The 24,346-nt window shown below is 37.8% G+C and overlaps 1 protein-coding gene across 22 annotated transcripts in view; it reads right to left on the bottom strand.

Moving 5' to 3' along the window:
• Positions 1-5,055: 5,055 nt before the first annotated feature.
• Positions 5,056-24,346, bottom strand: part of eif4g3b (eukaryotic translation initiation factor 4 gamma, 3b) — a 34,919-nt gene continuing 15,628 nt past the window's right edge. For 9 of the 22 annotated variants that reach the window (XM_083569732.1, XM_083569739.1, XM_083569734.1 and 6 more), the window contains 29 exons: positions 21,785-21,964; positions 21,311-21,425; positions 21,061-21,167; positions 20,842-20,967; positions 19,812-19,896; positions 18,748-19,491; positions 18,586-18,665; positions 17,719-17,935; positions 17,510-17,634; positions 17,297-17,416; positions 13,657-13,812; positions 13,320-13,517; positions 13,076-13,222; positions 12,618-12,854; positions 9,894-9,998; positions 9,651-9,786; positions 9,434-9,522; positions 8,518-8,614; positions 8,298-8,412; positions 7,974-8,188; positions 7,711-7,826; positions 7,448-7,620; positions 7,051-7,176; positions 6,887-6,968; positions 6,670-6,768; positions 6,085-6,228; positions 5,903-5,984; positions 5,659-5,805; positions 5,056-5,444 (listed from right to left, as the gene is read on the bottom strand). In XM_083569732.1, the coding sequence (XP_083425858.1) occupies positions 5,263-5,444; positions 5,659-5,805; positions 5,903-5,984; positions 6,085-6,228; positions 6,670-6,768; positions 6,887-6,968; positions 7,051-7,176; positions 7,448-7,620; positions 7,711-7,826; positions 7,974-8,188; positions 8,298-8,412; positions 8,518-8,614; positions 9,434-9,522; positions 9,651-9,786; positions 9,894-9,998; positions 12,618-12,854; positions 13,076-13,222; positions 13,320-13,517; positions 13,657-13,812; positions 17,297-17,416; positions 17,510-17,634; positions 17,719-17,935; positions 18,586-18,665; positions 18,748-19,491; positions 19,812-19,896; positions 20,842-20,967; positions 21,061-21,167; positions 21,311-21,425; positions 21,785-21,964 (4,545 nt within the window). In that variant the 3' untranslated portion in view covers positions 5,056-5,262. Of the gene's footprint in view, positions 5,445-5,658; positions 5,806-5,902; positions 5,985-6,084; positions 6,229-6,669; positions 6,769-6,886; positions 6,969-7,050; positions 7,177-7,447; positions 7,621-7,710; positions 7,827-7,973; positions 8,189-8,297; positions 8,413-8,517; positions 8,615-9,433; positions 9,523-9,650; positions 9,787-9,893; positions 9,999-12,617; positions 12,855-13,075; positions 13,223-13,319; positions 13,518-13,656; positions 13,813-17,296; positions 17,417-17,509; positions 17,635-17,718; positions 17,936-18,585; positions 18,666-18,747; positions 19,492-19,811; positions 19,951-20,841; positions 20,968-21,060; positions 21,168-21,310; positions 21,426-21,784; positions 21,965-24,346 lie in introns of all 22 variants that reach the window. The other 13 variants (XM_083569731.1, XM_083569738.1, XM_083569733.1 and 10 more) reach the window with 2 other exon arrangements.

Consider the following 24,346-nt stretch of genomic DNA (forward strand, 5'->3'; position numbering starts at 1 on the left):
TTTTTTCCCTTCATACAATTTCATAGAGTTTTTTTCTTGTCACTGTCACCACAGCCTTGTTCATTAGGTATAAATTGAGGGACTAATTTATAATAAAAAATTTATATTTGTAATCTATGTATTTGTGTTAAACTGCTTTTAGAGAGTGTTGATTGTTAAAAACACTATACAATCTGAATTTAATGGAATTTATTTAAGAAAACGCTGCACTTTACTGCAAAATTAGATCTACTGCTGGACCTAAAACCAGACTGCCACTGACACACCTTGTGAAAACCTGTTTCTTACTACATATTTAGCCTACTACATTCTTAGTTACCTAATGCACTACATAAATATAAGAAGCTCAGATTTCTGGTAGCACAATGTAGCAGTAGACACAGGCTATAGAGTGCATCCAGAAATTATTCACAGCGCTTCACTTTTTCCACATTTGGTTATGTTACAGCCTTATTCCAAAATGGCTGAAATTCATTATTTCCCTCAAAATTCTACAAACAAAACCTCATTATGACAACATAAAGGAAATGTGTTTAAAATCTTTGCAAATGTATAAAAAAAAAGTATATATATATATATATATATATAAAAAAAAAATCAAATGTACATAAGTATTTACAGCCTTTACTCAATACTTTGTTAAAGAATCTTTGGCACCAATTACAGCCTCAAGTCTTGGCACACCTATTTTTGGGAGGTTTCTCCCATTCTTCTTTGCAGAACCTCTCAAGATCCATCAGGTTGGATAGGGAGACATTTTCAGATCTCTCCAGAGATGTTCAGTCGGGTTCAAGTCTGGGCTGTGTTACTCAAGGACATTCACAAAGTTGTCACTCCTTTGTTATCTAGGCTGTGTGCTTAGAGTGGTTGTCCTGTTGGAAGATGAACTGTCAATCCAGTCTAAGGTCCAGAGTGCTCTGGAGCAGGTTTTCATCAAGGATGTCCCTGTACATTGCTGAATTAATTGTTTCCTCGACCCTGACTACTCTCCCAGTTCCTGCCGCTAAAAACATGCCCACAGCATGATGCTGCCACCACCATGCTTCACTGTAGGGATGGTATTGGCCAGGTGATGAGCAGTGCCTGGTTTCCTCCAGTCATGACACTTGGCATTCAGGCCAAGAGTTCAATCTTTGTTTCTCATGGTATGAGAGTCAGAGTTCAGGTGACTTTTGGCAAACTCCAGGTGGGCTGTAATGTGCCTTTTACTGATTAGTGGCTTCTGTCTGTCCATTTTACCAAAGAGGCGTGATTGGTGGAGTGCTGCATAGATGGTTGTTCTCCTGGAAGAATCTCCTTTTTCTACAGAGAAACGCAGGAGCTCTTTCAGAATGACCATCTTGGTCACCTCCCTGACTAAAGCCCTTCTCCGCCGATCGTGCAGTTTGGCTCGGTGGCCTGCTCTAGGAAGAGTCTGAGTGGCTCCAAACTTTTTCTTTTAAGGGATGAGGGAGGGAACTGCGCTCATTGAGGCCATCAATGCTGCAGACATTTGTCTGTACCTTGCCCCAGATGTGTGCCTTAATACAATCCTGTCTCGAAGTTCCACAGACAATTCCTTGGACTTCATAGCTTGGTTTGTGCTTTGACATGCACTGTTAACTGTGGGACATCATATAGACAGGTGTTTGTATTTTTAATACATGTGCAGATTTTTAAACAAACTTCTTTCACAATGTCATTATGTCTCATTCCCAATCTGTTATTTTAAAGGGAAAGAGTTCAAAAAAGGTTCCCACCACCACTAATCTGCCTCTGCTGGCACTTAAGCAAGGCCCTTAACCCACAACTGCTCAGTTGCGTTAATCAGATTGTAAATTGCTCTGGATAAAGGCGTCTGTTAAATGCCACACATGCAAACTGAAAACCTTTTACTTACATCACAATCACCCCCCATTGCCAATCTTTTATTTTTTTTTATAATTTTTTGAAGCTCTCAAACAAACGTGAGTGGAAGACTTGTTATAGTGCAGCTGTGCAATACACAAAAGGTGTAGAGATCGACATTGAGCAGGTTAATATAAGGACATTGTGTTGCTCTGTGTCATATTTACTTTAGTATCTGCAGTTTGGTCCTCAGCTTCCTTGTGAGTGGCACTGACTGACATTGGCCTTTCTGATAGTAATCCTGTGTCTGAAATAGAAAGACAGGGAATTCCCCAGAACCAGTTAGTTTATTTTAATTTTCTCTTATTTTTTAGTGTATTGTGTAAAATAGTAATAATATCAAGCTATTTCCCGGCTTGTATTGAGGGATTCTGCTGATGTTGTAAGCTGATGGAGCTGTGTGTTCAGCCTCCACTTTGTTCCATTGACAAAGACAGTGCTGTTTAGTTTGAGATTCAGGGAGTGAATCTCAATCATAATGCTTTTACCCACTCATCTCAAGTTCTGTGTAATTATGTATGTAAACATTTTTTTGTTTGTTATTAAAACGTTTTTGATTCTGCACGATGTATTTTGCTGGGGTAAAAGGAAGATGAAACCATTCACCCATGAGCTGTACTGCTACTCCAGTTACTGTAAATCCTCTACATTGTAAGAATTCTTTCTGAATCTGAGGTGCAGCAGAGGAGGAAGGATTCCTCCACCCTTCTAACAATAGCCTTGTTTATGCAGTTTTGTGCACTGCTGCTGGCATGGAGACGGGAGAGGCATCTCCATCCATTTGAACTCCGCTGCTTCAAGAGCCGCATATACTGTCAACCAAAGATGGCAAAAGTTTACACATCCTTCACTTAAGTAGAAGTACAGATACTCATGTTTTAAAAGACTCTGGTAAAAGTTAAAGTACTGAGCCGTTACTACTATCTGTTTTACACTCACACTGGTAACTAAACCTCACATCATATTAATATATCAACACAAAATAATTTAAATGTTGTTATCTAATGAATGTATCCAGGCTGCACATCCACTATATAGTACACAAGCAGAGAAAAGATGATGATGATGATGATTAGGAATGTCTCTGCTCTCAGTCATGTTTACATCGCTGACGCCCTCTGTCTCATCCACCTCATACATACTTCTTTTTGCCTTCTGCCTTTTTCATTGTGGTGTGTAAGAACCAGGAAATGATACACTATTGGTAGATTGGAAAAGCCGCACAATGACTCAGTTGATGGACTGAAAACAGTGCTCAATAAGATGAAAATATATTGATCAGGTCACTAAATAGATTCAAACTAAATTAACAAGCCTGGTTTAAAAATGTAAGAAATAGAAAATACAGATATTTGAGATTTTATGAGTGAAAGTAAAAAGCTGTCAAAAAATAAATAGTGAAGTACTGATGCCAGAACCCCCCCCCCTTGAAAGACCCACACTTTTTCCGTCTTGTATTAATAGCTTAATGTATTTAAATTTAATTGTCTATTTCTTTCACTTGACTTTTTCTTTTATGATAAATAACATTTACTAACATGCCTCGTTATGGAGTTTTTTTTAATACATTTTTTTTCATCTAAACCTATTACTTACTTGACAATCAGAAATGAATCTTCATATTCCATTATGGTTATGGATCCAGGGGACATTTGCTGTAGCTCAGACCACCAAAAAATCAAGGCTGGACTTTTCTTCTCTGCTTTCTAAAGAATGATGTTCAGTCTGGTTAGCCTGGTCAGGGCCCCGTAGGGCAACAATCAGCTGAGATACTTATGTTCATATGTGGTTAATTCTGCACACCAGAAACTTTGAATAAAATGCATCCATACAACAGGTTTACATTTCATGTTTACTTTTTCGAACTGGATCCTTTTTTCTTTTTTTTCCTTTTCAGGTGCTTTAAAAAAAAAAAAGGTCTTGATCATTACTTGGTTATACTGACGGTGCTGGGATAATTACACGAGTGAGTGTGTGTAAATAAAAATGAAATATTGTTCAATTTATCCCTCCCATGTCCACATCTATCCCACTATCCCAAAGACTGACGTTTCAAACTTTTTCCCCCCACATCAGCCATAAATTTCAGCAAACACAGACACATCTCTTTTCTCATTTATAGTTTCAGCATGTACCAGTCAGGATTCAGGATCTAGTTGATAATATTATGCTATGTAAGTTTTGTATTTGGGAAGAATTAAACTGTAAGTATTGTGCAGTTGCTCTGTCTGATTTGAGAGAGGAGGGAAAGATCTCAGTGATCTGTTTTTCTGTGGGGTGTTCAGACAAAATATTGCATCTCAAAGCAGTTAGAATTAGTTTTGTTTTCCTAAATGACCTTCACTAAAAAAACAACAACAACCAAACAATATAACCTTAGATTTCAGTCTTCACAACTGAACTAAGTGCAGTTTCTAGCTGTACAAACAGTCTCAACACTGAGACCACTAAATGCATAGAAATAGCACTCTACCATCATTTCCGTTTTTTTAAACTTTTTTTTTCTTTTTAATTTATTTACATGTTTTAAATGTACTCTATCAGTATTAAGAATTACAAGCACTTTAGGTTTAGCAACATCTCTTTAGCGTCTTTGTACAAGTTGTCATTTGCTCCTTTATTTTCATTCAAAGGTCTTGCTTTTGATCATAATTGCTGCAGTCTTCTGAATGCATAGTTCTGCGGGGTTTTCATGTAGAGTAAGCAAAAGCAGAAGGAAAGCTGGTAAGGTCAATGTCAATACTAACCTTAAAAACCTACGCCAATCCTCTCTAAAACCCCCGACTCATTTCGCACAATAAACCTTATTGTCCTTAACCGAACAAATCTGAATGTCAGGGAGACTTTCAAACAACTTCTACAGTTATATAAATAATATCATTATTAACATTATTTATTTATTTATTTATTTGTGTGTCCACCAATGCCTCATTTCGACCATCTGCAAAATGTTAAATACAACTGTTTGCAGGTCTTTAAAATAGAAAAAAAAAATTATAATAATAAGGGGGGGGGGGGGGGGAAGAAATAAATCATAAATTAGAGTCTGAACTGAGCTTCCGTTTCATTAAAGTGTAAATGTATTATTAAAGTCTTTTTTGTCCTTAAAAAATAATAAAAGAGGAAATTAAAAACGTAAATGAAATATTACTATAAATAATACATGTATTTCTTTTTTTTTTTTTTTTTAGTGCTCCAGCAATTGTAAGTCATCACGTCGCATCAGATCAGTGAACTGTACCATTTGCACTGGTGCGCTCCATTCTTTCCATTGATACATAAAGTTTGCTTGTATTTCATTTTAGAAGATGCATTTATTGTTTCAGCAACTATTGTCTTTTTCAGCACATGTCCACAAACGTTTTTCCCCTTTTGTCAATTGTCCTCGGACTCCTCCTCAGCCTCTCGGAGCCATGTGAAGAAGGCAGTCACGGATTTGAGCGCTACCCCTTTGCCATGTTGCTCAGCTGGGTCTTTGCTGACCTCCCACTTGTAGAAGGCGTCTTCTGATATTACGTCCTCGTCATACAAACAGTCAAAGAACATACGGAGCAAGTCTGTGGAAACGAAAAGATCGTACTTATACACTAATATAATAATACAGTAAGAAATAAACAACAGTCCCGCTTTACACTTTACAACATTCCCGTGTTCACGCTAGTAAATGAAAATGTTGCTTGCTGTATGTAGTGTTTCAGTGTTTTACAACAATTACCTACCACTTGGTATTGTCAATGTAGGCTTTCTTAAAATCTGAAAATTTCTACTCACTCGGAGGCTGGTCCAGTTTCACTATCAGCGCTTGAAGTGCATAAAGTGCTTGCAATTGTCTTTCCGTGTCTGAGTTAAGGTACTTGTGTAATACAGGCAAACGCTTTTGGATAATGGTCGTGTCCACTCTACAGGATGAGCTTTCCCCTGTGTAGGCGCACACACACACAGCACATTAAACACTGATGGCATGAGAGGAGAAATGAGGTGCCATTATTTGTGTGAGGTAGACAGAAACACCTACATTTGACCGCTGCTTTACACACAGCAGTCATCAAAGCTCTGAGGAAGGGTGGAGAACTCATTTCCGACTCATCGAGATTTGCCTAATGGAGAAATCGCGCAGAAAATAAACTCAGTAGATCAACAGCAACATTTGAGTTTAGCACCTCAACTCTGAAATAATTTTTTTCATCTGCCTTGTACCTCTACCCAGTCGAAGATTTGTTCATCGCTAGCCACATCCTCCAGAAGTTGTTCAAGTTGCTTATTTAGCTCTTCAGGTGAAAGTGTTATCATGGAGACCAGGTCAAGTGGACTTGAGCAATCAGAAAGAGTGAAGTCTAGTTTCTGGCAAAGGTGAAAAAGGCATATATAAGAACTGCTTGATTTGATTTCAATATTTTTTATGGCAATGGCAAAATTTGTGCTTTTTAGACCAAAAAAATGCTTTTTACAGCAAAACAGAAAACTTTTCTTATTAGACAAGCTTTTAGTTGAGGTCACTGACAATGTCTTTACACTGATCGAAGTATGATTTTAACCTACAATAATGGCAAAATATTTCAAAATCTTTCTGTAACACCCAGCCTAAGCCAAAGTCATCTGATCAGACATATTCAGTAAAATAGGATTTCAAAGAAATTTCCAAGCAAAAGTGTTGTTTTTAACGTTGTTTTTAATCAACTCTACTATTGCTATTACTCAAGAAGTAGAAAATCTACTGCACACTGGATTCTGTCAGTCCATATGTTCCAGTGGTGCCCACATCATGTGTAGGTAACAGCTAACCTGCTCAGTAATGAAGCTGTGCACATCCTCTGTTTCAGGGAGGAAATCAGCCCAGTTTAGTCCAGAGTCCCTCCATAAGGCCCCCACTTTCCTATGGCTCTAAAGCAAAGAAAAACAGAGCTATTACTATCACAAAAAAAAAAATAACCATTTCAACTTGAGTGACAAAATGACTACTTTTTCTCAATCATATTTTCTGTAAGACTGGACAGCTTACCATTTGTTTGCATAGAAGGTGCAATATTTCTGAAAATAATATGCCAGCTCTTCCCACAGGGAGTAACGGTTTGCTAAATTCACTGCAAAAAAACAAAAAAAACCCCACTAATATAATTTTCAGCAAAAATGTATATGTATATTTTTAAAAGTATCTGTAAATACCTAAATAATTCTCTCATAGAGATTCCTCCTTCCCGGAGCACAGGATTAACTATCTCTGCTAAGTACAGCCATATATGAGGAATGTCAATGGCCATATCATCTGCTATCTCAAGGGTTTCTGAAAACCTGTGTAAAAAAAATATGTAGAAAAATTGGAAAAGCAACAAAAAAAACAAAAACATTTCTTCAATAGCATTGTTAGCAGTGAAAATAATAACGTTCACCTAATGATCCTTACGTACAAAATGAAACAATGTTAAGAAGCAAGACTATTAATAAAAATACTAACAATAATCCCATTGGACATAAATATGTCATCAAGCTGTCAACATCCCATAAAGTAGACAGTAGTGTCAACAGTAATAAGACAGAGCTGTGTGAAAGGAATGTCACTCACCCTTTAAAAAAATGAGATTTGAAGAGGCTCCCAGCCTGCAACAGCTGATTAAACAGCTGGCCCATATGGTCACGTGTGATCTGGCTTCTCTCCAGTGTGGACTCCACACCCACCCGAACAAAAACGTACAGCATTATGGCCTGTTCCAGTTCCTCTACGCACTGCATGGCCTCCTGCACACGAACATGTGACGCAGTAATGCAATAAAACGTGTGCAATAAAATAATGTGATCCACTTATAAGACACTGCATGAGAGAACTACCTTGTAATCATTTATGTGCAAAAACTCGTCGATAATGGACTTGGATCGTTTCTCCATCTCCTCCTCTGATAAAGCAGGCTTGTCTGTAGTCGAGCCTGGCGCTGCTTCAAGGTTTACTGCCACACAAGAGACATGATGTGTCATCACAAATAAGTAAACTGAATTACAGCTGAGTTTCAGTGTATGGTGGTGTTAGTTTTTTCCAATGAATAAGGGAGCAGGTGCCTTGTTTGTGTTTGTGTGGGTCCAAATCACTGGCTTACCAGATTCCCTGGATTGGCTACGCTCCAGTTTGCTTCTGCTTGCTGTACTAGGCTGCAGTTTGGGTGTGTCTGGGACGTATGTGTCCTGCTGAACTTCTTCCTGTGGAAGCTCTTCGGTGTCCTCCTTCCCTAGTCCACCCAGAGATGGAGGGCCAGACCGTGAAGGACCAAGAGTCAATGGTTTATCATTGCGCTCACGACCTAAGCTTCCACGACTGGGAACACACATAATTAACACACATTTTAATCACCATTTAAATAGTGGACAGGTTTTATAGTTATATTTACAGCCTACATTAGCCAACAACTTATCATGCACAGTACCTGCTCAGGCCTCCTCTGGAGTCTACTTCAGGAGAGGCAGATGGACTGGAGGAAGAGGCAGGAACTGAGGGCTGAAGCGGTGAGTAACGATTCAGACTGCTGGGGCGCACAATATCTGCAAGAACAACACCTACAATCACAATTTGCTTTTTATTTTTATACAAAATAATCAAGTACATGAGAGAGCTGGGAAAGGACACAGAATACATTCACTTCTAACCTGATTCACTGGCTTTGGCTCCTCCACTGCTGCCCTTCATCCAGTTCAGCTGTGATCGTCCCACCGGTCCTAACTGAATCTTATCATCTATTGTTGACTGCACACAAACACAATTTAATTTAATCAGAGGGACAAGATATGCAAAGTGCTGGATTATGTATCCTTTAAAACATGCTTCTCAATCCTTCGTAGAGCTCCTCATAAACCTGAAACTAAACGACCTCTTATCGCGTGTGAAAAATAAACCTTGCAGCAGCATGACTCGGCATGTCTGATACCTTCTTCTCCTTAAACATTTATTATACAGTATAATACTGTGCAGCATTATTTTGTTATACTACATTTCCTATAGGGAAGAGAAACATTTTTTTTTTTTTTTAAATGACTAGAATTTTCTTAAATTTTCATTTTATTAATTAAAAGAAGAATATATAAACATGAAACAGGGTTAATCATTGTTTTTTTTAAAACTCAAAGCTTTGAGAAACGGTCTAGTGAGTAATTAAAACAGTATGTAAACAGTTTAATCGGAACATGCTTTCTCTTAAACCCATTAGATGATGAGAATCTGTCTTTCTTATAAGATGCCACAGCTTTTTCTACATCACTCATTGCTATTTACAGCATTCCTGTTTAACAGAAAAAATAAATGAAGCAGCTCTCCTTTGGCTTTCTGATATTTATTACAAACAACTTATTCAGACAAAATATATTTTACATATGTATACTATTCAATGACGTGAATAATTGTACCAGCAGGTGGAGCACTTGAGCCTGTTTGATAAAACAAACATTAAGTACTATATTTGTGATAATGTTTTGAGTTAATCTACATCTAGAGCTTTAAATGGTGAGTGAAGTGCACTGTTTCACCATTTTAAAGACTGATTTTTAAAAACACGTGAAAAGTCAGTACCTTGGTGATTTTGGGAAACTTGTTGGGGTCTATTGTTCTACTGTTCTTAGGCACAGGCACAGTGTTCCAGATCTCCTCTCTTGGAATTACTGTTAAAGAAATAAAAAAAAAAAACAAGAACAAAAGAGTGCACTGGGTAAGTTGTGTAATGCATATCTCAGAAAGAAAGGTGAATAAGCTGTAAAGAGATTAGCCTATAGCACATGCCCTCTCTAACCTGGTCTCCTCTTATCCTGCGATAGCAGCTTTTGGTGAACTTTTCTTTGCTCTTCTTGCTCCTCAATTTTTGCTTCCTTGTGGATCTGCTCAATGGTCTTAGGGCCGAGATCAGCTCTCCGTGATACCCAGTTGTGCTGAAACAAGAAATCAGACACATCAAAAACTGTTTTCCTTTCATTTCCATATGCATAATTGTTAAATGTAAGCACAGATGCATGTTTAGCAGGCAGAATTCACTGACCAGGCGCAGGTCGATTACATCCTGGAGCATGAAGCGAATACGCGATGAAGTTTTCCTCTCCTTCACTATTTTTTCCATCTGGTTAAAGTACTGATCCATTCGTGGCTGAAGGACAGAAAAGGAAAAAGGCAACATTTAAACAGAAGTGCTCCAATACCTATGTTGGGGCATTCTGTTTTGTATATCAAAACAATATAATTATCTTTTCGAAAACAGGCACCTGAAACTGGTCATGTCGCTTTTATTGTCATTTCAACCATATATAGCTGACGCAGTACACAGCAAAATAAAACACCATTCCTTCAGAACCCTGGGGCTACATTTAACAACATAAAGCTACATAACAGAAAACACTGAGCTAAGGACTAGTAAGTGCGAGGATCGTGTGCAACCTGGTGCAAACTGTGCAAAGAAAACACACTTGCACTATGTAACCGAACTATAGACAGACCCAGCTCAAGCTTCAGTTTTTCACCCTCAACACCTACAAATGCATGAATATGAGTAATGTACATTTGCCTACTTGGGATCTGAATTAATCCTCACCTAGAAATCAGGGATATCAACCTAGACATCTTAGCACAGACATACACATCCCCTATATCACCCTGGAATATAAATATACCATTATTATCATAATAGATCTGACCCAGCATAAGAAGACAGTGACCCCACAAATTAATATAAACAATAGTTCTTAGATACAGTATAAGATGGAGCTTCCCACTCTATAAACCTGTATATACACCGATGGACCTATAAGCATCAACTTTGCGTCTATAACAGTAGCATTTTAACACCAGCGAGGTGGTATCTGTATTTCTAGGCAAAGCTCAATTTTAACAGCTAAGGTTTTTGCCCTGTTTCTAGCTCTGGGGCAGATAAAGGGCACACAAGAGTGGCATCTCCTGATCTGCACACTCAAAATCTTCCCTCCACACTCAAATCCCTAAAGACTAAACATCCCATAATTGCCAGAATCCTATTTAAAGTGCACTCCCTACAGAGACAATGAACAGGGAGACATTACTGCTAAAGAAGCCCTCAAAATGGGAGTCACAGACTGTAAAATCCCACCATAAAACCTCAAACCACTAGTAAACTTGTACATATAAAAAAATAGAATGGGACCAGTGCACACAACACAAGCTAAATCAAAACACGGAAACTATCCACAAAAGACAATTCCTCAACTTCCAGACACTACCAGAAAATATACACAAGATGCTGTGTTGGATGCTTTCCTGTTAACTGGAAAAGAACCCCCAACATGTAACCAATGCAAAACAAACAAGACCATTAATCATATAATAATGGACTGTAATACAATTAACAACACAAGTCTCAGTCTCAGAAGGCACATATGTAAGTTTTCCCAAAACCATCACAGAAGAAAATACGGGAATATTTATGGAGTGTTAAAATGAATGTCTACATCTAACTACTGATTTTTTGTCACAGGGACAAAACTCTAAACCTCTACTGCCGTAATGTCCTATTGTACCCATCTTGATCCTACAGATAAAATAGCTATTGATGCTGGTATGGCATTAAAAGATAAATAAACAAACAAACCCAATACCTATCCTATGAGTAGTTTTTCATATATTTTGCCTTTTTGTCACTACAATAACATTCTCTTAACTCTTTTAGGAAACATGTTCACTAGAAGACTTTTACAGCTGTCAGTTACATTGTAACACAAACATTATGATCACTTACACTTGGCACAGCTGTTCGAATACTAAACAGCATGAGGCAGACCTTTTGAGTAATATAGCTATAAGAATTTCTCCAAGCCTCTTCGGATTTAACTATAAATCTTTAGCAAGTGCTCTCTTAACACATGGTCAGCTGAAGATCATGGGCTTTAACTTGGCTACATGAAACCTTTACAAAGCTGAGTATTACATAAGCAGCAGAAAAAAGCTTACAAAACCTCACACTAACTTTAATATCAGAACGGCCGAGAAATCCTATTGAATGTCTGCGCTATTAAATAAGACACTTCCTTACACCTCTAGCAAAATTTCTTTAATTCAGACTTTTATTTGAATGAAACAGCGCATTTAAAAACAAGCTCATCAGCCAATTTAAAAATTGCTCAATGTCCAGAAACACATCAGTGATTTGTTCAAGATACTGGAAAAATGGCATAATTTTTAACCATGCATACAATCTACTATTTACAAGCCTGCATTTGAAATAGACAATTATCAAAAATAATCATTATTATATGATTAACTGCCAGACCATAACCAAATATTCCATAATAAATATGGTACACTTTAAAAGCATAATAGTATACAATTTTGGGGTTGTTATACAGACAAACCCCCGATAATTCACGTTTCAGAACTCGAAATTAGAATTTCGGAATTAGAATTTGCGGGTTCTAATTTGGAACCTAACTAACAGCAAGTTGCGAATTATCTTAAAATTCGTGGGATTTCGCAGTGGGAACGAATGTTCAGGAACTTTAGGAATAATATTTTAAACTATGTTTTCACTAACAAATTTCATAAAATTTATAAGAAACGTAATGTCCAGATGAATTCACCAAGGTATCATAAGGGCTGCAGGGGTTAGTACAAAATTCGTGGATTTTCGGAACTCACTAGGGTTCTTAGAACGTAACCACCGCGAGTTCCGGGGGACCACTTTAATTACCATTATTTGCATAATGAGGAAAAATTCTCTAATAAACTGTCTTTGGTTGATTACCTTGGCCTTCTCGAAGTCCAGATCTTTGCCGATGGTCGTGAGGAGCCTACAGAGGCACTCAAGACTTTCCTCATCATGATTCTTCAGGAGTTTTACCACGCAGTCATGCATGATGGCCTCGGTCAACATTCGCAACTTAAACAGTTCCCCGATGAACTTGATGTTACCGATGGATCTTCTGCGCGCTTTGTCCTTAGCCTCCTCAAGCTCTTCCTGTAACCGCTCACGTTCAGTGGCCTAAAAATTTCAACCATACGTTTTTGTCACATTAATTCGCAGGAGGAATAAAAATCTTCCACATAAAGATACCAAATAGAAATTCTGCAAAAGGACTGGTTCATAGATAACAGATTATCTACTTCAAGCATCATTTGCAATCCCAGCAGATTGTTTTCTAATCTGTGAGATACGCAAATTGAAAAATGAAGAGAAAGGCCCCAGAGAGAAACTGTGCTTACTGAAGCAGCTGCTTCAAGTTCCCGCTGTTTCTTTTCAAAGACATCGTCGTTGGCTTTGTCCTTCTCAAACTCTTTCTGACAGCGGTTTAGCAGCAGCTTTCGAAAATTCACAGTGCTGTTGGGCTTGTCTGCCATGGGCACTTTTAACTAAAAAGAAAGATAAAAAGAAAATTCCACTGTTATAATTGCAAATAAGGTTAAATGCACAATAAACATAAAGAAGAAAATGTTATGTTTTACTAACCGTAGCCAGACAGCTACACATATTGCCATACGCCACAGAGAAGCTGGGCTCATCAATGGCTTTCTCAAAAACCAAGTCGATGACACCCTTAAGGCGCTCCTCTGTGTCGATGGTGAGGTCCGTCACCTGCTTCATCAGCTGATTAAACATCTGGGGCGTCAGTTTGTTAAGGATACTGCGCACCCTCCGGAAAAGCTCCTGAACACCACACATTAAATCAGCACGACTGAATTCGAAGAGAATATTGGCATCCGATAGATCATTTTATTGCACAGGCGGCGAGTGTGAAATATATTTTCCTCAACAAAAGCGTGTTACTGCAGAGTAATGTGCTAACCTGAGTTTTCTGGGCCTCGGGGTCCTCTGCGGCATTCTCTCTCTTCATGCCAGGCTTCCAGGCATTCTCAGCCTTCTTCAATTGTACCTCATCATTCACAGACACATTCATGATGATCTTGCGAGGAGGAGGCCGCCTCAGACTTGCATTCAGTAGCTTAAAGAGCAAACATAAAATAGCAATAAATATGGCATAATATTTTATATTACTGATTGCCGTTTTACTGTGGCATAGTACACAAGGACACACATACAGTGATTATAAAAAAAGTCTACACACCCTTATGAACACACACAGACTTGTTATATCTTTAATGTGAAAAAATAGGAAAATAAAATAAAAAAAAATTATAATTGGGAACATTTCAAATACAAAACCACCAACACCCTGATTGCAAAAGTCTGCACACCCTTTCATAATGGAAGCTCTAATCAGTCAAATTCCCAATTAGGCCTGTACATACACCTTGTGTGTCCAAACCTTTGGTCTGTACTGTATATATATTATATATACAGTACAGACCAAAAGTTTATATATATTATATATACAGTACAGACCAAAAGTTTATATATATTATATATACAGTACAGACCAAAAGTTTATATATATTATATATACAGTACAGACCAAAAGTTTATATATATTATATATACAGTACAGACCAAAAGTTTATATATATATATATACAGTACAGACCAAAAGTTTATATATATATATATACAGTACAGACCAAAAGTTTATATATATATATATATATACAGTACAGACCAAAAGTTTGGACACACCTTCTCATTCAAAGAGTTTTTTTTTTTTTTTCATGACTATGAAAATTGTAGAGTCACACTGAAGGCATCAAAACTATGAATTAACACATGTGGAATTATATACATAACAAAAAAGTGAACTGAAAATGTCATATTGTAGGTTCTTCAAGAGAATGCCAAGAGTGTGCAAAGCAGTAATGTAAGCAAAAGGTGGCTACTTTGAAGAACCTACAATATGACATCTTTTCAGTTGTTTCACACTTTTTTGTTATGTATATAATTCCACATGTGTTAATTCATAGTTTTGATGCCTTCAGTGTGATTCTACAATTTTCATAGTCATGAAAATAAAGAAAACTCTTTGAATGAGAAGGTGTGTCCAAACTTTTGGTCTGTACTGTAAATTTCAATTTGGTCTGTACTGTTTCCATCAATTAAAGCGATTCTGATTAAAACCAAATAAAAGTCAGCTGTTGTTTGAATGTTTGGGGTTGCATTTCTACTAAGAGCCATGAGCCACAAAGAGTTGCTAAGAGTTTCTAAAAGGTACCAATCAGAAGAGGGATATAAAAGGGATATCGAAGGCACTGAATGTTCCATCAAAACTAGGGCTGCACGATTTGGGAAAAATGTCATGTTGTGATTTTTGTGGTCAATATTGCGATTGCGAAATATAAAATGGATTTTATGAGTCCAATTGACTGGTTATCAAGGAAATTGCACACATTAGTGATTAATGCTGAAATGTATATTTGTAAATTTATAAAAGGTTTTACAAAATGAAATAACATTATAATATAAAAAATAAATCTCAAAAGGTACAGCTGAATTAAATAAAACAAATAAAATCACATAAATCTTCACAAAAATAAGATATTTGAAACATTTTGCCCATTTAAATTATTTACCTGTTTTTCTGCTGAAGTTTAAGATACAGTACGTGTTTACATACTTGAATTCAGGCAATTTTGCAATCATTACTATTGAATGTATTTAACCTTTTTTATGCAAGATTGCTAATGATTTGTATGGTGTGGAAGTGGAGCATAGTGATGGGATGGCAGAGCCATGGGGGTGACAATAGGAATCTTGCCCAAGCCTAGAAACGGCCCTGTTTACACAGGATGTAACAGACACCGGAGAGAGAGATACCGGGCAGAGCTGACGGCATGCATGGGGATGTGTGGGAAATTGGAGGATGCCAGGTGAAGGCTCGTCAATCCGCGAGTGTGCATGGGTTATGCGTTGGCATCGTGGAAAGACGTTACCGTGAGTGGGTGTGTGTCCTGGCATTATTACGAGGAAAGCGAATTTCTGTCTTAATTGTGTGTAGACTTTTATATCCACTGCAAAATCTAAGTCATGGATTATTTAAAAAAAGAGTCTGAAAAATGTTTGACACTAGTTAATAACAGGAGCAAAACATGATACTTTTTAGTGAAGTCAGACAGCTGAGTAAACTGGAAATTCCGCAAGACACTTTGTACTTCTATATTGTGCATGCTGCACTACAGGCCATGGCCGCAGGAAGTGGGGGTGCTGGGGGTGCTGCAGCACCCCCTATTGGCGAGAGAGAGATTTTTAAAAAATGTAGGCCTATTAAAAATATTTTGCACAATTTATAAATTCCTTATGAATATTTTAGGAAATGATTTTGACACACGTAGGCTATTAAGTGTATTTTGGATTTTAATTTAATAATTTTAATTATATTGATTTTTCAAGCTCATTTGTAAAGCGCGTTTCACACACGCGGGTAATTTTCGTTTGGCTTTCTCTGGTATTGCGCAAACATAGCCTAAATGCCTTGCCCTTGTGGAAGATAAAATTAGCTCTTCGTACCTTTTACAACAACATGAAGATATCAGAAAAAGAGATCAGTGGTCTCTTTCCTGCTCGTGTTCCACATCCCTCTCAAAGCGCAGAGCGGTAGGCTATAACGCGTCTTTGTGTGGAAATATAAAACTGTTTTATTTATTTATTTTTTTTTTAATGGATTCAACTTTATTATATTATGTAAGTTACCAGTATTTACAGATATTTATTTCAATGCTTTACAGGCTTTAGTGTGTTGTTTCTTTGTTTTTTTTTTTTAAATTATTATTATTATTTCAAAACAACCCCCCAACCACCGCAACACCGCCGGTATTTGGTCCACTACCACCACGGTGGTAAAAAAAAAAAAGTGCCATCGTCACAGCCCTATGTTATTTTTTAAAATGTATTCTAAATAGGCCCATAGGCTCATAGGTTTTTTTTTGTCAAAAAAAAAAAATTTAAAAATTAAAATTTCACAGCACCCCTGTTCAAAATTACTTCCAGCGGCCCTGCTACAGGCCCAATACAACAGTAACAATTGTGATGTGTGTGGCAAGCATGCGTTTCAATCATCTTGCTAAGTGACAGCAGAGATCGTATAACTGGAGACAGACCACTGCTTAATATATGAATGTGGCAGTGAGTACCGCTCAACATGGTGCTACATTACACACTAATACTGAAATATTAGTACACTAGGCATTGTTTGGGTTGCTCACCTCTATTATTAAACTAGCATCTCTCTTTGATAGATATCTCTGATATAGTTTGCACTAAAAAGTAACAATGACCTTTATATGCCATAGACATAGACACATTTTACCCAGCTATAGATCTTTATCAAATTTTTATATATTGTGTCATGTGAAAGAAAATCAATTAAATAGCAATTAGGTTGTTAAAAAACAAGTACATGACTAGTTAGAATTGACTAATCATTAATATTAATCACTTTCATTACAAAAAAAACCTCAAAGAAAGCACGAGTGTTGATTTTAAAAGCACAGCAAATATAATGCATATGTAAGAGTGGGGTGTGACTGCACTCAGAAACTCACTGGTACTCCTCTCCCCGCAGGAATCAGCCTACTAAAGTCTGCAAAGGCTGGGGTGAAGTCTGGGCCTCTGGATATGAGCCCCCGTGGTTCCGACCGCAAGGGCAGCTTATTTTGGTTTATCTGTAAGAGTAGAGTGCGAAGCAAAAAGCTGTCAAACCTTATTCCTTATTTCGTTTAAAAGTTTTAATAAAGCCCATGTCTCAGGAGGCTTACCTTGTCCAGTACCACATCAGATATGGGTGGAAGCCCATCTGGTTTCTGCACACAGGCAGGCATGAACTGGAAGCCCAAAAGAAAGTCTCTATTGTATTGTCTCTTTCCATTCTTCAGCTCTGGCTCTGAGGGTAGAAGTGAGCAATAGCAGACGTGAAACATAGTGAAAAAGATTCTTAAGTGTGCTAGTCACAAAAAGTAGGCCTCACTCTGAATTGTGTTGCTGTTGGGCTCTTGAAGTGCAGGTGTAAGGACTTCATCGTTGCTTTCAGCCTCAGAGCTTTGCTCAGGTCCATTCTTCAGTGGCTCAGTTTCCTGCTCTCCATTCTCTTCTACTGGTGTTTCTGCTGAAGCCCGATGCTCCACGGTCACAGACGACATACTGGAATTCTCAACTGGAGCTTCTACAGCTGGCTCCATCTTATCCTAACACACAAACACACAATTAAAAATTTCCTGTATTAGCACTACTGTGAAGTTGTAGCGTAATGCTAGGTTCCACACCTCGACTTTTGTGACGAAAGCAGAAAACTTTACACACAATTCTATTCCAATGAGTCAAAAGGCAGTTGTGGAGTTGTGAATCATATTTTTTTATACAGCATTCTTACAAATTAAAAGTTATTTGCATATTGTAATTTAAAGCTGCATATTTCCTTCATTTCAACAAAACAGTCTTATTTATACAATTTCTGCTTGTAAGATACATCTGTAAGCAACACCATTTAACATACATAACAGTGCCTTTGTTTCTGCCAAGCAAAAAGGAGTATTTGATTGTATTGCTTCAGAGTGTAAAAATTTAACAATAAAACATATGGCTAATATGTTTAAGATGCTATAGATTGCTACGAACTAATACAGAATTATTTTTTATTTAATTAAGTGTCAGAAAGTGAGAAGATCTGACAATATCTGCCATGATGTGAATCACTTGCAAATATTGTTAGACATTTAAATTTTTAAATAATACATGTTGGAAAATGCTGGACTACTTGTTGACTTTATTCTGTAAAATTGAAAAAGATTTTGTCCAATTAAAATACAATGCAGGGCCAGCAATGTGCTAAACTCACCTCTGTTTCGGGACACTGGGTCTGCTCTACAAGAGCATCCTCTGTTGGCTTTTTCCAGGTCTTTGGTACACTAGATGCAACTGCGGAAACATAAGAGAAACCCGTAATTAGCAGACCTCTGTGGTTATATTTTATTACAACTCGCATGCACTTGTTATATACCTTGACTTGAACTTTGTCTAAGATTGGATTGTAATGTGGGCTCCACTTTCTCTTCGAGGGCAATTGCTGCCTCTATTACAGCATCTTTAAGCTCTGGCCCAGTTGAGGGTATTGAGGATGTTGTAGCTAGACCTATCTCTACAGGAGCCTGACCTGGGTGACTGAGACCTGGAGGAGGTGCGGGAACAGCACTAATTGAAGCAGCATCAATGGTGGTTGGCAGGGAAGGGGTCGATGTGCCTGAAGAAACATTTTCCAAAACTGGGGGAGTTGCAGCCTTTACATCCAAACTGCAGGTCTCCAGGATAGTATCAGACTCGGTGGATGACTGGGACAAGGGCAGCAATTTGGAGTCGTCATGAGGAGGAGCAGTGTTTGTTTCAGTCAGTCCATTGATGGCTTTTAGAGCCTGTGCTTCAGAAGCTGAAACCTCAAGGGGCACTTGCTCAGGCTCTGGTTTATCTGGCTCTGGTGTGACGGATTTTGTTCGACTGGGTTCAGTTAGAGAGGTGGGCTTTTCGGCTGCATCCAATGTGGAGATGGGCTGGGGGGTAAGAGAGGGATCAGTGGTTGGAACTACACTCTGGGACACTTCTGGGTCTGAGGAAGGAAGCTCGGATTTCTCTGGGAGATGTGGGTCAGGGGCAGGGCTGCTGGGCTCTCGCCTCTGCACGGGTGGCTCCACAGCTCGCAGTCCTGGTGATGAAGATTTTAGTACGTAACTCTCAAGCTTTGGCTTGTCATCTGTAGCAAGCACAGACAGAGAGAAGTAAATCACAGAAGAGACACTGTTAATTAAAAATTCAAATGGCAAGAGTCAAAATACAAAAGAATACTGAGCACTGGATCAACACCTTATTTGTAAGTATTAGTACATTAAAACAAATGCATGTACATATGAGAATGTAAATGGCACAATTTGTGTAGCTGTATAAACAATCATTAAGTCAACAAAAATAAATAAAATCACAAAATGAAGAAGGGAGGTACAAGGTGTCTGGCCAATTGCAAGATGAATGGTCATGCACGCAAGGGGTGATAGGAACAGCAAGGATGGGACTGACCTGGTTTCAAGTCGACAGGAGCAGGTAGGACCTGGGCACTGTCCACATTATAGACGACATGCCCATGTTCCACTATCTGGTTCAGCTGCTGGGATTTGAGGTAGAAAATGTGAGGATAATGAGGGTGTGGACATAAAAACTAGCAAAAGAGAAATAGAAAGAAGGGAGAAAGAAGGGAAATTGTACACATGTGAAACAGGTCAAGGTCAGTGGGTAGAGAAAGAGTGAGTAGAAAAAGAGTTGCAGAGAAAAATGAAGGGACACCACCACAAGAGGGTAAAAGCAAGAGACAAGCACCAGGCATAAATTGTAGGGGGGTGGGGGGGAGGTTGACAAAACAAAGACAGCACACACATGGGTAGGGTGGGTTTGGGGATTAGACAAACAAACAAGAGAAATGGGAAAAGAGAGGAGAGACGAACACTGTTAACATTTAGGGAGAGAAGACACAAAGTAAGAGTAACAATGCAATAATGAGTGTTCCCTTTACAGAGAGAGATTTCCCTCTAAGTCACTGTACTGCATCATCATTATACAGCATTTGCTAGGGCTATCTCTGTATAGAGAACAGCATGGGAAATCAAAATGAGAAACAGCTGTGAGGCAGAACTAAGATGAAGGCAGGTAAAAGAATAGGTAAGGGAAGTCTAATATCAAACAAATCCAAAAGTATATTTTAAAATAGTACAATGGCCACATTGGAAAATGGGTAAATATGTTTCCAAATAAACTGGACCAACACATTCTGTTTTACAAAAGAAAGGTTATCAGTAGCTATTTAGTATAAGTTTGATTTATTAATTTACTGTTAAGCAATAAAGCAAATGAAGGGCAAGCTGAAATTGGCCAAACAAAAGAAACCAGCAACTGTAACGGCCATTACGATGTTCATGAATAAATCATCAACACTTTCTAATATTGAAAACTAATATAAGAACAAACAAGCTCCTGTAAGCAGTGTTTTATGAGCCAGCTATCAGCCAAAAGAAGCTGCTTCATCTCTGCATGCGTATGTGACTGGATATGTTACCTGTGGAGGAGTAGGGGTGGAGGAGGGTCGTCCCACTGGTGGAGTGGGGTTACGACTTCCGCCAATTCCTGACATGATTTCTTCTGTGATGTCCCTTCCACCCTGGTTAGGGTCCCGGATGCGGATCTTGATTAAAAATGAATAGCACAGGACCAAAGATAAATAGGCTCATTACTCAGATAATGAATCAATACTGAAACAAAGTGTAAACACACGCACTGTTTTCTTCTCCCGCTTGGCAGGTGGAGGTTGCTGCGGTGTAGGCACTAATATGGATGGAGACGGGGTGTACATTGCCTGACCAGCATAGTATGGAGTCCCTGTAGCTGACAGTAATAAAAACAGTATCAGTTTTATTTGTACACCAACATGTAAACCGTAAGCATAATAACATCCAACAAGAAAAAAAATATATACAAAATGTATAAGTATGACTGGAAAGGCTGAAATGAACTGGAAATGAATTTACCATATGCTGGAGGAAACTCTCCAGGATTAGGTCCGGTGTAGAAGGTGTTGGGACCTGTGGGTTGAACTGAGTACTGCTGTGGAGGCCCCACATATGGAGAAGCACTGTGGCGATACTGTAACACATTTAATAATGAGCAATTCTATGCACAATAGTACGGCACAAAAACGACTGAAATAACTATTTTAAGGTTGATGTGGATAATGTTTAAAAACTTATTGCAGCTCTGAACTATAAGGACACTCAGTGACTAATGCAAAGCAACAAAGTACATACATGACTCTTGACCTTTCCCACCACTACACCCACAATCTTCACACCAACACCATCTCTACCAGTGTGTGTGAGATATATATAAATATAAATAAATAATATATAATAATATTTAATAATATATATATTACACACACACACACACACATATATACATACATATCTATAACTACAAAGTAATTTCTCTTTGGTGTGCAAGACCTGGGGTATGTAGTACTGGGCAGCCTGGGGGGAAGCAAAGGGCATCGGCGTCATGGACATCATGATGGGTGGGCTTGGTGAGTATACAGTGGCATTTGGGGCCTGAGAGGCAGGTCGAATTGAAGGGCTGTTGCTTGGAATGGTGGGCCGTGGAGGCTGCATCTGAGTCCTCTGGAAAAACTGGGAGAGATAAAAGCACGTGAAACAGTCAGGCACACCTACACTCGCTCATAGACTAAGCACAAACCTTGGTGAGTCAAAGGATTGGTTCATTTCCTGGACGTGTACACTATGGAATAATTACAGTTGTTCTGACAATGTGACAACTATACCTTTTGTTTTCTTAACCCGTAAGAACCCACAGTGACTCAGGTGTCACTAACATTGCTGAAGATCTAAAAAGGACTCTGTGAAGCTTTATCCCTAACCAAAGGAAAATTATTATTTTTTTTTTTACTCTTAAAGCTCCTAAGTTGCAGTCACTGAATGTCAATGTGACTGTAGTGAAGTCATGTGACAATGTTTTATTTTGCCATGACATTTCCAAAACTTGGATGTTTCAATAACATGTGGTGTATTACATTTTACCAGGGTAAACGAGTTACATCTATATTCATATTGCTGATATATGAATACATGTTGTTCCTCCTCTGGAATATAATTTGATTTATCGGGGTGTCTCTGAGGAAAAAACAGCACTTAGCATAGGAAGTGACACTGTGGTTGAGCCATAAAAAAAAAACTGCAACGTATTTGCAGATTCTTTTCCCCATCTGCAGCACTGAATCTAAAGCTTCCTGATTATGATCCAAATTATGTTTGCACTGACCAGGCTGCACAGTGACCTGCAAAATGTGATACTTGGGGTCCTTGCAAATTCTGCAAAGTCAATGCAATCACCACTTCTTTGAAAAAATGTGACATGCATCTTTGCTTCACTGAGAACAGAAACCTGTATAAATGTTTACATCTGCCCTAGGCTAAATTCCCAAGAACATTTTTAAAAGGTGATAACTGTTCAAACATAGTAAACAAGGTGGAAAAGTGTTGTTTCCACTGAGCATTTTTATTGTTTACAGTTTTTTTGCACTGTGTACATGTTTATCTTGCTAGATAGACCTCAGGTGAGAAGCAGTTTTATTTATTTTTATTCAGTTTGCACATTTTCATGTTTGTAAAATAAAACTAAACAATAATTTGAGGCTAAACATAACATTTAAAAATATAAAATATCATTTTTAAATACGGTACTGTGTAAAGGTTTTAGGCAGGTGTGAAAAAATGCTGTAAAGTGTTTAAAGTTGATCAATTAACAAGATGGATAGTAAATGAACAGAAGAATAATCCAATCAAATTAACAATTTGTGTGACCATCAATTCTTCTTGCTGTTTGCGGTGCATTTGCGCACAGTTTTTGAAGGAACTTGGTGTACATTGGTGTACCCGAGTCACACCGTTTTCCACCAGTTCTGTGCGCAAGGAACTGCCGGACATCTTCTGATGTCAAAGTAATCATGATGCGTCTTTCATGTGCTGAATTAAGTTTTCTTGGACAACCAATGTTTTTATAGTCCACAACATTGCCTGTGTTTTGTGTTTTAACAAAATAGTTTGAACAGCCCATTTTGAAAACCCAGTCTGATTTAAAATCTTTGCCTCAGAGAAAACTTGCTACTGTGTGTCTTGGTGCTGTGCTTAGTCTTGCCATTATGTACAACCTGTGACATGAAAATGTCTTCCACCACCACACCTTAGTAGCAAAATTTGGCTGTTCCTCCACCAGATTCAAGCTCCTACACAGCGGTTGCTGTTTTACTTAATGACTGTTTGAACCTACATACAAAATTGATGATTACACCTGATTGGTATAATTGATTAATCATAAACCTGACTCCGACAAAAAACCTACAAAAGTCCCCGACTGTGTGCGAGTGTAAAAAATGAAAGTTTAATGGTGGTCACACCAAATATTGATTTTGATTTGTGTTTTTTTACTTTGTTACTTATTGTTACTATTTTTATTCTTCATTCTCTCACGCATTTTTTTCACAACTGCCTAAGTTGCACACGACTGTATGATGTGAAAAAAGTAAAAAAGCAAGTGTGTGTTTTTATTTAAGTTATTAAAGCTAATCAAAGTTTTGAGATATGTTGTGGAAAGCTATAAAAAGGGAAAACCTTGTTTTTGAAAACAAGTTATCGTTAAACCTAATGTAGTTTTGAAACATGTTGTTTGTTATGCATCATGGACATCAAAAGAATCATTTTGATATGTTATGGAAAAAAAAAACAGAAAAATGTGTTTTATTAACAAAAAAACAACAATAAAATTCAGTTGAGGAATGAATACCCAAGATAATAAAACATTTAGTAACATTAAATATTCACCATAAACACCCAACATGACATATATGTAACATTACAGATATTTTAGAAGGAGGTGTTGTATTTAAAAAGTATTCTACAAATTTGTTTCATATGTGGTCCATTAGGTCATAAAACACCTATAAATATCCTATAAAGGCAAATATGTTCGGGTTCTTACGGGTTAAAGAGAAGCTT

Source organism: Silurus aristotelis (genome assembly GCF_946808225.1).
Source record: "Silurus aristotelis genome assembly, chromosome: 19".
NCBI lineage: Eukaryota > Metazoa > Chordata > Actinopteri > Siluriformes > Siluridae > Silurus > Silurus aristotelis.